The sequence below is a fragment of the Zingiber officinale genome, chromosome 9A (genome assembly GCF_018446385.1).
Source record: "Zingiber officinale cultivar Zhangliang chromosome 9A, Zo_v1.1, whole genome shotgun sequence".
Classification (NCBI taxonomy): domain Eukaryota; kingdom Viridiplantae; phylum Streptophyta; class Magnoliopsida; order Zingiberales; family Zingiberaceae; genus Zingiber; species Zingiber officinale.
The window spans coordinates 1730541-1747603 of record NC_056002.1 but is presented as its reverse complement, the minus strand read 5'-3'; the positions used below and the strand labels follow the sequence as shown (position 1 = coordinate 1747603).

The 17063-nt window shown below is 36.6% G+C and overlaps 2 protein-coding genes across 2 annotated transcripts; one reads left to right on the top strand and one right to left on the bottom strand.

Annotated features, from left to right (window-relative positions):
* Positions 1 to 1047: 1047 nt before the first annotated feature.
* LOC122021127 (protein trichome birefringence-like 28) lies at positions 1048 to 4456 on the bottom strand. The gene is made up of 5 exons (XM_042579214.1): positions 3877 to 4456; positions 3619 to 3790; positions 3340 to 3539; positions 3025 to 3180; positions 1048 to 1649 (listed from the first exon to the last, which is right to left on the bottom strand). Exons 1-5 carry the CDS (start codon positions 4356 to 4358, stop codon positions 1286 to 1288), a joined length of 1374 nt encoding a protein of 457 aa, XP_042435148.1. The 5' UTR covers positions 4359 to 4456; the 3' UTR covers positions 1048 to 1285.
* A 7609-nt stretch (positions 4457 to 12065) lies between these two features.
* LOC122021803 (zinc finger HIT domain-containing protein 3-like) lies at positions 12066 to 15778 on the top strand. Its single transcript, XM_042579960.1, has 7 exons — positions 12066 to 12225; positions 12838 to 12869; positions 13250 to 13291; positions 13933 to 14013; positions 15169 to 15257; positions 15375 to 15425; positions 15535 to 15778. Exons 1-7 carry the CDS (start codon positions 12140 to 12142, stop codon positions 15562 to 15564), a joined length of 411 nt encoding a protein of 136 aa, XP_042435894.1. The 5' UTR covers positions 12066 to 12139; the 3' UTR covers positions 15565 to 15778.
* The last annotated feature ends 1285 nt before the right edge of the window (positions 15779 to 17063 follow it).

The following is a 17063-nucleotide window of genomic DNA, read 5'->3' as shown; positions in this document are numbered from 1 at the left end:
GTTACGAGCATATTTGTTATTGATCCTTAGAGAGTTTACTTATCACTATACCGTATGTGTCGATTCCAGATTGGGTACGTGTATTCATTATATCAGTTATGATTATGCGCATTTATTTTGTCAGTTCGAGTTATGTACATTGATTATGTCATATATAATTATACTCTTATTTTCCTACTGAGACTGTATACATTGATCTCCATGTTCTTATTTCTCTGTTAAGACTGTATATACCTTGATCTCCCAAGCAACAACGCCTCTCCTCCATAAGCCACCGATCCGCCACAAGTTAGTTTCGATCGGTACTCGATGAGCATGGAACGGTTATGAACCATCTTCACATAGTGGAAGCGAAAGTGATCGATGTGGGAGGGATTGGTGACCAACTTCAGCCCCGATCTCCTCCACGACGCGATGTCGTGCACCCCCATGGTGTTAGGCGATATCTACTGCATAGAGCATGCGGCGATGTTGACAGTGACAGGCTCGCGGTGGCTGTTGGAGGCAAAAAGGAAGGCGCCTCCAGAGGCAACGAGGATGTAGAGGTCCTCGCCGAGGGCGACGCTCATGCTCATGACGGGAATCTTAAACCACCAGCTGAAGTGGTAATTGAATTCGGACAATACAGAATCCTTAGGTGACCTCTTCTTGTAGATGAAGAGCCATTCGTTGCTGCGATCGAAGCGTCCCTCATAGAGGCGGCGTGAATCGTGAGCGAACATGAGAAAGGCAAGTGCCTTGGAGACAGATCGGACATGGAGAAGCTCCGAGAGGACGAGACGGAAGAAGATCTTGTGGAGGAGTTTAGAAGGGAGAAGGCAGAGGCCAACGACATCCCTCATGAGTTGTCTCTACTCGTCTCGAAGGATAATTTTAGAAAAAAAATATTAATAATCCTAGAATCATGAAAAATCTCATGTTTATAAGGTTTTCTGATTTCGGATTATATTCCCTGATTGTTAACATGACGAGAATATTATATTATCAAAAATCACTGATTATTTAAACTAAACAAAATTATTATTAATAACCTACTAAGATAATCAATGATAACCACGAACGTACTAGGAATCCAACCATTGAACTATTGCACGCATCATTACAACTTTTTTTCCCTATTATTATTCGACTATTACAGGTCGCTAATCCAGTGTGCTAAATAAGGTTAATTTTGGCATTTCCCCAGTAAATTAATAATTTTATAAAACGAAGAAAAAACCCTTTTTTTTCTCGTTTCAAAATAAAAATAAATTTCGTAAAGTGAGGAAGTTTGTGTGTCAACGCGTTAGTAGCGGCTGCGGCGGCCGGAGAGGAGGTGGACGAAGAGGAGTTGGTTCCAGGTATCCGGCACACCGGGGAGGCACCAGTGGATGCAGTCGGCGAACTCTCCAGGCTTCGCCTGCTGCTCCGGCGTCAGCAGTGCCCCTCGCCGCACCGTGAACACGGATGTGTGCGCGTCCTTGCGCCGTTCCGACATGGTCGTGATGTCCACGAAAGTGACAGGCACGCGGAGCGCAGGCGAACCCAGCGCCTTCTTCGCCAGAGCAAATATGTTTATGTCAGTGCCCACGGAGATGCCGGTCATGTTGGTGATCGGTAGCGTCTCTTTGGCGCACTTGATTCCCGCCGGATTGCCCCAGTCCGAGCTCCTGCGTCAATAAAAATGACGACTTTGCATTAATTTATAAAGCTACAGAGCAGCACCATGAAAAAACAAAAGCACCCATTAGTTAATAAACTTGAAATTTGACCTCGAATTGTAAAGTTAGGGTAATAAGAACAACAAAAATATCTACTTTTTGGGGGATGATTCCACTCTGTTTCCTGGCACATCTCCTTCAAGGCTGCAATAGTTAAACAGAGGAACAGGCAAAGAGAAAGCAAGGCAAGAAGATGCAGAGCATTGGATGTCTGCAAAAGCATGGTTTGTGTAGAAAAGTATCACGGAATTTAGTTTATTTAAGGCAACTTGTTTCTTTGCGGTAGCAGGCACATGGTTTTGCAGTTCAATAATTGAAGGGACTGCTTTTGACAGGGATTCTTTAAGAAAGGGGTTAAAGTAGTTTCTGTCTTACTCTAGCAATTAGAACGTGCATTGGTAATTAATGGAGGAGAGCAAACCAAGAAAGAGCAGTGAGCCAGTGACAAACTGTCCGTGCAATAAATTAATCACAAAGATCGGCAGACATGGACGAGGAAGACGAAGAAAAGCAGTGGCGGAAATTGGAAAGTCCATGGAAAAAGGACGTCTGCAAGACTGCAATCATATCTCAATTGGTTTTTAGCTGCGAAGTCGACGAGGCTTTCATTTAAGTGTGGAAACATGGAAGACATGAAATCATTTACTATGGCATGCTCGTGTTATTTCCCGTGGTTTTACACAGGCAATTTATTACCAAACCAGATTGACCACCAACACACATTGCTGATTTTCTGAAGCTTAAAAGCAAACTGCCGGTATTTTCACCCAAATTGATGGCTCATCTCGAGTCAAATTTAGATTATGTTGAAGAAAGTAGGGAGCAAATTGATATGAACAAAGCAACATGAGATAAAACGAAGATGTAAGTGACCAACAAGCAAAAATCCTATACAAAAGTATGATCTTATCAATTAATGATCAAAGCGTCGGATTTCAAGGTTGGTGAGTAAACAGTCCACAACATTGGTCAAACTCTTCCTTTCGAGGTCAACTCTGGTGTCAGCTGCTTCAACAACTGAGCATATACAAAAGCATTAACTGGCTTGCATTAACAATGGGGATTCGCCTTAATTTTGATTGCAAGTCTCACTTAACAAGCCGATTTATTGATACTCTACATCCACGTGCTTAGTTTTTTTTATTATTGACAATTAAGCAGCACAAGAAGTTGAACCGATGATACAGTGTGTTTTTAGACTAATATCGCACTCAAAGGAGATGCATGTGATTGAGTGATGTGCAAATTGAATCATGACAACCGTGTCGAGGAGAAGAGATGGCTATTAAGATCAAAAGAACAAGAGGTCGAGGAGTTTACTTACTTGCTGTGGATAGGAGACATGCTCATGAAGAAGACGGTCGTTTTAATGGGGTCGACGTTGCGATCCAGCCAACTTGTCAACGTCCTCAGAACTCTGTCATACGCTTGATATCTCACGACCATATCGTGCTCGGTCCAATTCCGTGCCCCTGGACGCCTGCTTCGTCAAACCAAATCGATGAGAATTTGATTGACGCAGTAAGAAATCGAATGATTATAATCCAAGTATCAGTGACCGGTCAAGGAATTTCGAGTCAAAATGAGTTGAATTCATGATTCATGGCGTCGGCGAGGAACTGGAGCAAATAGTACTCACAGGACTCGCATCTCGAAGGTGTTCATCCACCAGATGTAGGTGTTGAAGACCAGGACATCCGCTCCCTCCCAGTGGACGGCGTGCTTCTCGATGGCATCGGGGTTGATGATCCGGACCGGGATGCTGTGAATGTTGGGGTCGTCGGAGTTCGACTCCACCAGGAACGGCGCCCAGTAGAACTCGATAGATGCGTTGTGTTCCTAAATTTGTCTCACTGTTTACCGATAGGGGCTAATCGATGGATGGATCGACTAAAATCGGAGAGGGAAAAATTGGTACCTTTATTGTGAAGATGATTCGGGAGCCTTCGACCCGGCGATCCCTCCCTTCCGGCGGCACCACGGTCTGCATCAGGCAGACAAAGGACTCCCACTGATTTCGATTCATAGAGTCGCCGATGAACACCATCCGCTTCCCCCGTAGCCACTCTAGCACCAAACTCGCGTCGAATCTGGCAAAACCAAGTCGAACAATTTGAGGGCTTTTCAAAAAAAAAATGGGGCGAGAGAAATCGATGCGAGGGTTTCGGGTGCCGACTTAGGCAAAGAGCACCCGGCCGGCTGCCATCTCCACTTCTGGTACATCGCCTCCGGGCGGCCATTCCGCGAGCACGACATCTGCTGCGACAGGTACTGGCACTGCTCCTCCCGGTACATCGGGAAACCTACATCGTCGAAAACCCACTCGCCGCGCGCGAGGTCGCACGTCTCCGGCACGGCCGCCGAATCGGTCGCGCTCGCGACAGCGATTTCCAGCGTGTCCGGCAGCCGCTGGGAGAGGGATCCTCCGGGGAAGTCCACGGGCGCATCCTCCTGGGATTTGTAAGGCGACATCGACCGCTCAGCCATGGCCCTGAGGTCCTCGCTGTACATGACCAGGGCGAAGAGGAAGATGGCGAGGACAAGGGCGTAGATGGAAAAGTTGCTCCCTTTCCTCGTGTACGACCCGACTAGCTTCGCCACCGTCAGCGAGGGATCCGCCGGCGTGCCAAGCGGCGATTTCCGGCGAGGGAGGTGCATCGTGGGAAAGGAGGAGGTAGTAGTACTAGTGTTCTAGAGACAACGAGTAAAGCAGCTCCTCTTCCTCCGCCTCTGCTACTAAAATGGGCAGGAGCGTGACTACGTGAGCTTTCAAATTGGTGTGAAAATTTTCGTTTCCTGAAAATGTTAAAATATTTATTATTATATTTTAAATTTAAATCCTATATAATGAAAAATGGAATCAACCATTCATTTTTTTTTTAAAAAAAAAAACAATTTCTACCTTCCAAAAGGCTATTTTTTAACGTGGAATCTGACTTGCAAGTAGATGATGACAGGCCAACACAGCACTTATCGAGAAGCTTCGCATACAATGAGTGATTTATCGATATGCATTTGATTAAATTAAAATTATATATATATATATATATATATATATATATATATATATATATATATTTCCTTTAGTTTACAATTTACATTAATTACGTTCATAAATTATGAAGCTATTTTTATTATCCCCACAAAGTAGGTCAAAGTGGGATGCGAAGTGACCTTTGAACCGTGCTGAATGACTTCCATTAACCCTAGTGCCGACGAGGACATGCATGGATTTGGACTGGTCGCCGTTCTAAAAGGTGACACGATTGAATGAAGGAGACAACCGAATCTGTCACTTAACGTTAAAATTATATATATATATATATATATATATATATATATATATATATATATATATAAATTATTTATATAATTTTATTGAGATATAGAACTGAAGTAGTGATATTGAATGTCCGACTTAATATAAAAAAAAATCTCGGTAAATAAATTATTTATATAATTTTATTGAGATATAGAACTGAAGTAGTGATATTGAATGTCCGACTTAATATAAAAAAAAATCTCGGTAAATAATTAGAGAGTAATAAATGGATGAATTATTTTAACTCAATTAAATTTTTAAAATCATCTATAATATTTACACGAACTAATGAAAGCTTATATATACTAGATAAAAATAAAAATATATAAAATATATAATTTATAAAATATTAAAAATCATGATGTACTTTAACTCTATTCTTGTAAGAATAGAGTTTGAGCAACTCCTCAATTTTTAATTTGATAGATTTTTTTTTATTAGAAAAGTGAGAAAAAAAAGTAGTTTCGCGATGCATTAATTGAGTTTATAGGAACTAAAATACCTCTATTTGAAATATCCAGCAATAGAGATACATCTCTTCTAATAAAAGCTACTAGACACTTAAAAATTTAAATTGATTAACTTTCGATTATGCACTTCTAACTTTCAATATTATAAAATGTATCTGAAAATATAAAAGTTTGAGATGCCGAATCCTAATTTTGAAATATATTCATGAGTAAATCATGAATTTACTGAATATCTTATATGTTTAAAAAATAGTAAAGGAGGACTGTTTAAGAATCATTTTATGTTGATCATGTAAATGAAGAGAACCATGATCTTATCCTTTCATTGTTGGATGACTAACAAAACTATTAAAGTAACCTAAAATATTGATCCATTAGGGTTTATGGCCAAGATCAATCGATGACCAGAATCCTATGGTAAAGTATCAATTATTAACATATATAAACAAATGTATATATGAAAAAAATAATGTTTGTATGATTAAGGAAAACAATCACATGTTATGTTGGTTTTTACAAACCAACATAACGTTATAGCTGGTATTGAAAAAATAGCATAACGTTGTATCTGATTTGCAAACACTAACACCAAGTGTAAGTACCCCGTAATGGTTTTGATGTGATAAACCAAGTTAAATTATATCCTGTTATTATTTTGATGTCTTATGTCTAAGCGTGCAAGAACTTAAAAGCACAGGAAGTTGAGCGAAAAATGCAACTAGTGAGAAGGATGACACGGGGGAAAGAACCGACAAGCTGGGTGCGTCTGAGGGATAAGACGCTGCGAAAGAGTTTGCTGGCGGATGAGAAGGAGGCGCAAGGTGTTTCTAAGAGACAAGAAGCCGGAGTGGAAGACTGCTCAAAGACAGGAAAATGAGTTCGGGTGAGCCTTATTCCGGATAGACAAAATCACCTAAGCAAGTGGAACCAAAGGGGAAGACCCAGACCAATGCGAGCAGAACTGAGGCGGAAGACCGAGATAAAAAGTCAACAAAATGTTGACTTTTTGGTCTGGGCGTTTGGACCTATTCCAGGACACCCGGTTCATGCGCCTGGAACCCCTCCGGGTGCTCGGACCTGAAATCTCAGCCAAACGCAACATGGCGCATTCTGTTGCGACGGAGATAAAATTTTATCCCCTTCTAGACGCTTGGAACCTTTTAAGCGTTCCGACCAGGACTATAAATATAGTCCTGATCCAGTATGTCAGAACAACACTTGTAAACTATTTCTCTTTAGTTTTGTTCTGTAATTAAGTGTTGCAACTGCTATAAAAGGCTTCTCTGCCTGAAGGAGATTGTTTAGTAAGCTTCAACTTTCTTGGATCAGTAATCTCCTGATTGCAAACCAAGTAACCCTTTTGTACCTCTTCTTTTTAATTAATCTCTTATTTATTTTATGCAAGTGTCTATTATAATCGAGCTATAAGATCAAGAAAGGGGTTTTTGTGTGTTTTTATTGTGCATGCTATTCACCTCATCTAGCCGATCACCAAGGAACCAACAAGTGATATTAGATCCTAATAGCTTCAGAAGGACTAACTGTCCAACGAAGCACTAGAGATGGTCGGACCGAGCATCTACCCATCGAAGTTCGAGGGGGAATTCGTGAGTTGAAAGAAAAAGATAGAGGTATTCTTTAAGATATATTTTGATTTACTATTAATCATAAATTTGATTTTGTAGCACCAGAGGGCAAAGAAGAATGTCAATGGACGAAGAATGAGCAAGCCGACTTCGTGGCAAATGGAAAAGCAGAGTTTCATCCACTTAGCGTCTTACCACCTCAAGAAGTCATCTGGATTGGAGCTACAAGTTTGCCAAGGAGCTGTGGGAGAAATTCCTGAAACTACACGAAGGGACCTCGGAGGCAAAACTCGCGAGCCAGAATCTGCTAAGGAACCAGATCGACAGCTTTTAATTAGAAGAAGGTGAAACTGTTGTACACCTTCACTTTAGAATAAAGGAACTCATCACCGAACTTACGAATCTCAGAGAAAAGGTAACCAACCGAAATTCGTTAAGGTACACGCTTAACACATTCCCTAAGACTATTGAATGAGCATCATTACTAGATGTTTATTATATCTCTAAGGATATAGAAGTAAGTACTTTAGAAGATTTGTTTTCAACTTTTGAAGTTAATGAAACGAGATGCGCAAATCTGAAAAAGGAGCTCAAACATAATATTGCCTTAAAGGCAAAAATAGATGAATTAGATTCTGAAACTTCTCTCGATGATGATGAAACGACGTTCATGGTAAGGAAATTTAAAAAGTTATTTAAAACTAATAAATTTAATCAAGTGCAGGATAAAAGAAGAAGAAAAAAGATAAGATGCTACCACTACAATGAAGAAGGGCACGTGAAAGATAATTGCCCTAAATTGAAGAGCAAGGACAAGAACAAAGACACAAGCAAGGACAAAAGACCAGTTCAGACAAAGCATCAAAATCTAAAGGCGATGTGGGACGAAACGTCGTCCGAATTAGAGATCGAAGTCATCGCCAGACTTGCGCTAATGGCAAGTCACCAAGAAGATATAGATGAAACAAGATCATCCTCAATGAGTATCTAGAGCATCGATGAATGGGAGCATCGTCAAATGAAAGCAGCACTACAGGGGGAGCATAAAAAATCGATAAGGTAAGTCAGGTATAGTCCCTACCTCCTGATCAATTATTTAAATTTATAAAAATGTTGTCGAAGAGTTCATACAAATTAGAGATAGAAAATAAAAAATTATTTTAAAAATGAAAAATTAAAATTAACATTAGTAACATATTGTCGACTAGAGGATTTCGCCAAAATAAAAATGAAAAATAAAAAATTGAAAGAAGAAATTAAAAACAATGCATACTCACAAGTCAGAAAGTATAATAGACTAAATTAGCATTTTAGATACCATAAGTGCTAAATTAGAAGAATATTACAGAGATATATCCCTAAAAAATTTTTAATTAACCTAGTTGGAAGGAATCTATTTTGGATTCAAAAATCATGTTTAAGTTAAAATTATCATTTTGTGCATATTTTTTTTAATAATTTTTGAAAGTTAGACCAATGCCTTTTAGAAAGAAAATTAAATATTTAATTTTTATAAGAGACTTTGTCTAGAAGTAGTTGTTGTTCAATAACTAAAAAGGTCTAGCGCCTCGCCACAGTCTGGAAGTCAATTACTGAAATGTATAATCAATTGACTAACTGTTAAAGCATTTAGCTATTATAAAATTATCTAATACTTTCACTTAAATTGGTCTTGCAATATTATTTTCTGTAAAATTTATTTTTTTATGGAACTTTATCATTTTCTCTATCTAAGAGATTTTTTTTCAAAACTATTTTTTTTAAGTTTCTAAACATGGTTTAGAAAAAAAAAATTCTAGATTTTCAAAAACTTAAAAACTTCTTCATTTTATTCCTTAGACTTTGCATAGACTACTCTATTTTAATATGATCAAAGGGGGAGAACTAAAGATTTAGTCTACGGGGGTATTTTTTTAAATTTTGCACATGTTTTCCTTATATACAAAATATGTACTTGCTATTTCTATTACTATTTATTTCTTGGTTTACCCTAACTTAACTTGGATTGATCTACATCAAAAAGGGAGAGGTTGTAAGTACCCCGTGATGATTTTGATGTGATCAACTAAGTCAAGGTAGGTTCTGTTGTTATTTTGATGTCTTTTGTCTAAGTGTGCAGGAACTTAGGAGCACAAAAAGTCGAGCGAAAGATGCAACTAGCGAGAAGGATGACACGGGAGAGAGCTGGCGAGCTTGATGTACCCGAGGGACGAGATACTACAAAAGAGTACGCTGGCGAACAAGAAAGAGACACGCAACATTTTCGAGGGACGAGAAGCCGGAGCGAAAGACTGCTCAAAGGTCGGAAAATAGGTACGAGTGAGTCCTATTCCGGATGATCGAAATCACCCAAGCAAGTGAAATTGGAGCGGAAGATCAGGACCAATGTGAGCGGAATCGAAGTGAAGGACCAAGACCGAAAGTCAACAAAATGTTGCATTTTCGGTTCAGGCGCCGGACCTGAAATCTTAGCCAAACGCAACGTGGCGCGTGCCGTTACGATAGGAATAAAGTTGTATCCCCCTCCAGACACCTAGAATCCTTCCAAGTGCTCCGACTAAGGTTATAAATATAACCTTGATCCCAGTATGTTAGAACACTTGTAAACGATTCCGCTTTAGTTTTGTTATGTAATTAAGTGCTTTAATTGTTGTAAGAGGTTTCTCCGCCTAAAGGAGATTGTTTAGTGAGCTTCAACTTTCTTGGATTAGTAATCCCTTGATTGCAAACTAACTAACCTTTTTATGCCTCTTTGTTTTAATCATTCTCTTATTTCTTTTATGCAAGTGTCTATTTTAATCGAGCTATAAGATCAAGAAAGGGGATTTAGTGTGTTTTTATTGTGCAGACTATTCACCCCCTCTAGCCGATCGTCAAGGGATCAATGCCAAGGTTGGTACTAGTTTGTAAAAATCATATACAATGATGGATAAAAGAAAAACACTCAACATACCTTTGCAACTCCTGTAGAATGCGCTATTAAGAAATATGAGTAGAAAAAGAGAGGGAGATGAGTAATACAAGTTGGATGAAAACCTTAACTCACTCTAAGCGAGCTGATCGCTAAAGAAGATGGCTTGGGGTCTAGGGTTTGACATGGAAGAAGAAATGAGCGGAATGAGAGAGGAAGAGGATTTAAGACTTTGGTTTTAAAAACCAATGGAGAACGAAAGGAAGGGAAGAGAGAGAGCTAAAATATGTCCGTACATTTTGAAGAGGAGAAAATGATAATTTTTTATCCACGTGAGCTTGCCACGTTGGCTGTCACCCACACACACACATATATATATATATATATATATATATATATATATATATATATATATATATATATATATATATATATATATATATATATATATATATATATATATACACCCACACGAAGTTGATATCCTGCGCGTAGCCAGAATTTAAATTAAGGTGGGGCTAATCGTTGACGATAATTGATATAATAAATTAATTAATTTTAAAAAATAAAAAAGTATATGAATATTAATTTTCCTAAAATATGGAATATAAGTATTTAATATTTAATACATTTAAAAGCATGATAAAAATATTATTAAAATTGTGTTCATTCTTTTTAAAATCAAACTCATTATTATATTGTTATTAATTTTTTTTTAACTAACTCCAGTTTTATATAGATATATATATATAATCTATTAAAAAGAGAATAGATTAAAAATATATTCTATAAAACTACATTTAGAAAATATAGAATTTAAATCATTCAAACAATTGACTTTATATCAAGCTAAAGTACACAAATCAAGAACCTTAATAGTTGAAGTATCAAGAATGATGAGCAGACGGGATAAATTGAGTAATTGACTATCATTGAATAAGATTTTCTAGAGCATGAAAAAAAATTATATTTACAAACTTGACTATCATTGAATAAGATTTTCTAGAGCATGAAAAAAAATTATATTTACAAACCTAGACTTATGTTGCTCATTACTTGGCAAGGTAGCGACTTCTTCTCGTGCGGCCACTAGTGAAGTAATTGCTCGTCACCTCATGAGGCAGTGTTTGCCTCACGTGTGGTCGCTTCATGGGCGATTGCACACAAAGTGGTTGTTGGTCACTTGGCGAGGTAGCGCCGACTCACGAGTGATCATCGATCGTTACCTCGTCGACCACCACTAAAGCGGTTGATGATCGTTGGCTCTTTCTCAACGATAAAATTTTATTTTGTTAAATAAGAAATAAAAAATTAAATTACTTTTGAATAGTGAATTTTTCGTTTGTTACGGAGAGTAAAGGAAACTGTACTGCAAGTATGTTTAGGGTAAAAAAAAGTTAAAATTAATATATTTATTAACTTATAAATATATTTATAATGACTTTTATAAATTGATCATTCTAATTTGATATTTAAAATTTTATTTTTGAATTTGATATTTTAAAATTGGTGCATGCATGGAAATGATCCATTAATAAGTTGGGGCTAATGCCTAAAAAAATCAAAATTATTAATTATGTTTCTAAAAAAGGAGGTGGGGATGGAGCCCACCCTAGCCCAAGGGTGGCTCCGCCCCTGATATCACTTGAATTTAATTTTTTTTTAATTAAAAAAATAATTAAAATATTGTTTAAAAATTTTATTTCTAGGGTTCAGGCTTTGGGTTATAATATCAAAGTTATTATTTTTTTAATATTTTACCTCTAGGGTTCAAACTTTCCAATTAGGTTATAGTGTTTGGTTTAAAAAATAAAATAAAATAAAATTAATTTAAGTATTTATTGAGTATTGAAATATGTTGAGGGGATATATCAATGTATTAAAAATTTATATAAGGAAATGTTAATTCTTTTAATTAAAAATATTTTAATTTTTTTTTTTTTAAAAAACCTATTGAATAAATGTTAATCGGTGAAAAATCCAAATATGTAAAAAATAGGTCACTTAGCGATGCGGTTCGACGAGGCCCAATAAGGCCAATGAGCTTCGTTGGCGAAATAAAAGGGTTTTGGGATGATGAGGGCGAACTGGTGCTGCAAGTCGGAGCGCGGAAGGTGGGAGGGGACTGGGGATAGAGGAATCGTGCGGCGATGGGCTCTCGGTGCCCGCCTCGAAACTGCGAGGTCTGCTGCATAGCGCAATCCAAGTACAAGTGCCCGAACTGCCTTGCCCCTTAGTAAGCACATCCTTGCGAGTTCCCTGTTTGATTTCTTCGGTGCACATCCTTCTGCTTTTGTGGGCAGATTCAGGGATTATTCGGTGGTTCTTTTAGTAGTTTAAGATCGTAAAGTTGTTTTTTTGTAAAACTTTACTGCATCCCTTTGGGTCGTAGTTTATCGTTTATGCGTATTTTCAAAGTGAGGTTTGGGTTGTTGGTGGTTTAATGAGAATTCCAGGGGAGAGCCATGAGAATGTTAGAGTGTTTCTAGGTTAGCTCGAGTTAGCTAGAATACCTGTACGAGCTATTGTTGATAAAAAAAATCTGACGGGAAAAGAAGATAGGTAGTGAGAGATTACATGGAAATTGGATAGAACCAGTTAATACATTGGGAAGTAGATTTTAGCTAGGGCAAACACTAGACAAATTTATATCGCATGGAATACTGTTATTTGGAAGTAACAAAGCAAATTTATGTCAGATAGTATACTGTTATTTGCAACGTAACAAGGAATGAAATTGCCAGGTTAACTCTATAATCTTAATATTTTTTAGCTAGGTGTAACCTCTTTCTTGTAGATTTATTTGTTGCTTTGATGCCACTGAAATATTGTTATTGTGCATATGCAGTTGCTCCTTGGCATGCTTCAAGAAGCATAAAGGTATGATACCGTGAAAGAACTTGAATTTGTTTGAGAGTTTTTCTGGTTGCTGAAAAAAAAAAGAAAGGAAATTGCCAGCAATAACTACAATTTTATTGGAATTCTATTAACTGCTAACGAAAGCTATATTTGTTTGACGAACTGTTGTATTGGTGCTTGTTCACATAGTATATGCCCCTAATAAATCTGGAGCCCTACTTTCTGAAAAAGGTAAACAATGTTGTTTCACATGAACCCCCATGAAGTAATCAGAATGAGTCTTGAATCTTGACATTAAAATTATGAGGTTGTGCTGCTTCAAGCATACTTGTGTGGCTTGCATCAACTCATTTCTGGTTTATTTCTTTGACTAATTTGTCTTTATTATCTTATTGGTGCAGAAGTTCCATGCCAAAAGCCATCACCTTTGGTGGAAGAGCCACGTAAGCTTTTGTTTATTTGTAGGAGCCAATGTTTAACTTACATTGCCTGTTTCAGTTTTATTGCCTGAAAACTAAATGTTAGTAAATAGTAAATATACCCTTTCAGTTCCTTTTAGTTTTTTGTGTATCCATTCTCTCGCGAGATCTTTCTTTTCAGTTGATGTATTAGATAATTTGATATGATCAATTCATTTTGCCTTTGTTAGTTGGGCCATGTTGCTTAGTTCCCTTATTCCTTGCTCGCCATCCATCATTACTGGGTCAGCCATTCCATGGATGGACATTTTTGTTTCTTATGTTGAAGATCACCACATATGATTTTCTATTGAGTGAAATGTGACAATCATTTGCCACCATATGTTGTATTACAAATGTGTCAATGCCACAATTGTGAGGTAGTTGTGTCACTGGTTCTCGTTTAGTTATGCACATGAATCTATATATGCACAATAATGTAGGAAAGGGAAAGCCATTTACTAAAAAAAAATGGGCTTCTATCTTCTTTGTCTCTCATTTGAACTAGCTCACAGCACATTGTCTCCATTTTTTAAGCCTTCAGCCATGATAGATCTTGGGGGCCTGTTATATTTCAAGCAGGTCACTTTGTATTAACATAACTGTCTTTGTCTTTGCCTTTGTAGCAAATCCATTGCCTCCTCAACGACCATTTGAAGTAGGAGAACCAAGTTGGGTTGTTGACAGAGAGCAATTACAGTTGATAGGTAATGCTCAATTCTATTTCAACTTGCCATTGTTTTGTCCATTTGCTCTGTCATTCTGTATGTTTAATTTAGCTATCAAGCTTAGTAGTTCAGATCTGATAATATGGTTGCCTTGCTTTTAGTATCCTATTTGCGGGGATATAGAATATTAGAGAAAAAAAATTAGGAAGCAGCTTACTTTAGAGCTTTCATTGGTTTAGGAATTGTGAGGTTCAATGTATTATAATCAAAGACATATCCATTATTCCTGTGGTAGATGGAGTTTGTGATTCTTAAGAGAGTTGACATTTAGGTACTGAAGATTTATTATCTGGGTTTTGCTTTTGACCTTGTAAACTTCTTGATATGCGATGGCTGATATTGTCTGATATCAACCTGGTGAATTTCATAGGATCGAGTGTTTAAACCTACAATATTTGTCATCTGCAATAAGTGATTTTGCTAGGAGGCGAGTTCCTTCACTGTACTTGTTTCTTTTTGTTATAGTAAGACTATCTTAGATTGAGAACATTACATAAGGAGGATCTTCTTGTGCATTATCTAGAAAAGTCCTAAATTCCAATCTTACTAGGTACTGATCCTATTTTCAGATTTTATACACGAGTATTCCTTTCTTTAAAATAACAACCTTGCCTTCAGAATCAATCAGTTACATGCGATTTCATCAACATTTCTTATGTAACAAAATAAGTTTACTTTAAGTTTGACTTTCTGTATACTTGTGCAGGGGAGCTTAGCTTGATTGCCAAAACGGCTCCTCCCTGGCCCTTTTTTTAGTGATACTCGACTGGCTATGTTGCTCTATAATCTTGATACAACTATTGATACTGCTAGCGTTATTTTTTTGTATACATTTGCAATTGCATTTTATCCAAATCTCTATTTTGCGGACTTGAATGCTAATTTGGTCTTTTGGGTAGTAGTACAAATGTTGTTGATTTAGATTCCTTCTTATCAAAGTTCGATGACGTAAGAAAGCACAAGTTAGCTCGTTTCCCTGATATCTTTTCAGATCAAAGTCAACTGAACAGTGTAGATGCATCTTGACATCTATAAATCTCTAACGTTTGTCATTTATATTTATTCTTGTTTGCTTACTTGTCTGATTGATATAAAGCCCTTAAAATGTTTCAAATGCCATTTCACTACAAGCAGCAAACTCAAGCGCCATACAGGAGATCTTAAAGGATGCAGAACTAAGAAGAATAATACGTCAAATTGATGCAGCTGATGAGCCAGAGGATGTAAATTCTCCTTCCTATAAAATTGTTGATACCTTTTCTTATGAACTCTAGTTGACATCTTTGCTGATGGACTCTTGCTTTTTCCAATCACTAAATTCCTTCAATAACCTTATGCAGCAACTGACTAACGCCATGGGAGGGGAAGTTTTTCGTGCTCTTACAGAAAAGGTAGTGTGAGATTTTCCAATTCCAACAATTATGGCCATTACATACGAAATTGTCAAGTGATTAATAACTGTAACACTAATTGTAAATTGCTTGCTGTGTCTATCCACAGATCCTCTCCATTGTTAGTCCTAAAGAGTGATAATATTCATTTCTGAAACCCAAACTTGGAAGATGATCTAATACTGATAAGGAGGAGGACCAGGCGCGTCCATTTTTGATTGGACCTGGTGATGAAGAGATTGAGTATTACGATCTAGTTGTTGTAATTGTTTATGTAATGACTTTTCCTCTATAAAACAAAAGTTTTATTTAAATATATATGATGGAGATCGCGCTCCAAGATTCTTGCTTTATTGTTTGTTGTGGACGGTTGGCTTCTTTTCTTTGAATCCAAACGACTACGGTGGATTTAGGTTGTTGTTTTTTTTTTTTTTTTTTTTTTTTTTTTTTTTTTTTTTTGACTATGTTGCAAAAGGTGAAATTGCTCATCCTAGCGCTTTTGCTATACCTGATCTTAGGTCATTATGAGGAAAGTAAATTATGATAATCGAGAAGGCAAATGGTGGTGGGATGAGTTACACAGGGTTTGGAAATTTATGTTTTGATAGTCTTGCAGTTCGATCCCACGATCTCATGTGGTAAATATGTTACCACTTACTATCTCAGATGATCCGTGAGGTCTATTTTTCGATTATGGATGCATGAATGGACGATGTTACCATGACGATAGACGCCTGGATAACAGTGCAGCGGTTTAGATTTTTTTTTTTTTTTTAATGTATTTAAGAATTGAGTTTTAGTTTGATGAATTATCAGATGAAGTTTTTGATAGTTAATCTAAGAATGTTGGTTTGATGACTTATTCATTGTAAATATTTTTTGATTTACTTTAATAATTGATGAAAAATTTTTATACAGTTAGATGGATTATTTTTACGGAGCTCATGTCATTCATCATCCCCTATATAAAATAAGGCCATATGTGGTCATTTATTATTTTAAAAAATTAAAAAATATTTTTCTTTATTATTATTGATCTTTTATTTAGAAGTTAACAATCTTAGAAGATATTGCCGTTGCAATGTAAGCATCTTATAAGGTGAGAGATGCCTCTCGACTAAGTTGAATTTTATTTATTTATTTATTTTTAATTATATACATTTAGGGCAACTTTTGTGAAGTGGGGTAAGGGGCGTTGGTAGAAGTTCAAAATTTGGACAAAAGTGCTATTTATCAAATTTCGATAATCATTTAATTTAATAAAATGAGAAAATAGGGTACATTGTTGACGTGGCTGATTCTGAACCGTCCACTTAGACCCACGTTTTTTTTTTCTGTTTTCTTTTTATTTTTCTCCACGTTTTCATTTTTCATCGTTGTAGAAATCGTTTTTAATTAAAATTATCATAAATAACCATAAATCATTTTGAAACAAAATGGCTCTATATTTCCCTCCTAAAATCTACTTAAAAAATTATGAAATTTGGAAGAAAAGAAACGGCTAAATCAATAAAATGGGTTACAAACTACGAAGAATACAACGAGTTGCCTTTATTTTATTCTATTTTAAAAAATAATGAATGAGGTAGATAAGATATCAGATATCTAATCTTATCCACATTTTGAACCATTAGCCAA

Bases quoted from the DNA above. Each gene is read 5' to 3' on its own strand.
- LOC122021127 (XM_042579214.1), bottom strand. From the start codon at position 4,358: ATGCACCTCCCTCGCCGGAAATCGCCGCTTGGCACGCCGGCGGATCCC. The intron at 3,540-3,618 runs GTACCAATTTTT...AGACAAATTTAG, and splicing joins GAATCATCTTCACAATAAAG to GAACACAACGCATCTATCGA. The intron at 1,650-3,024 runs GTAAGTAAACTC...TTATTGACGCAG, and splicing joins ATGTCTCCTATCCACAGCAA to GAGCTCGGACTGGGGCAATC.
- LOC122021803 (XM_042579960.1), top strand. From the start codon at position 12,140: ATGGGCTCTCGGTGCCCGCCTCGAAACTGCGAGGTCTGCTGCATAGCG. The intron at 13,292-13,932 runs GTAAGCTTTTGT...TTGCCTTTGTAG, and splicing joins ACCTTTGGTGGAAGAGCCAC to CAAATCCATTGCCTCCTCAA. The intron at 14,014-15,168 runs GTAATGCTCAAT...CACTACAAGCAG, and splicing joins AGAGCAATTACAGTTGATAG to CAAACTCAAGCGCCATACAG.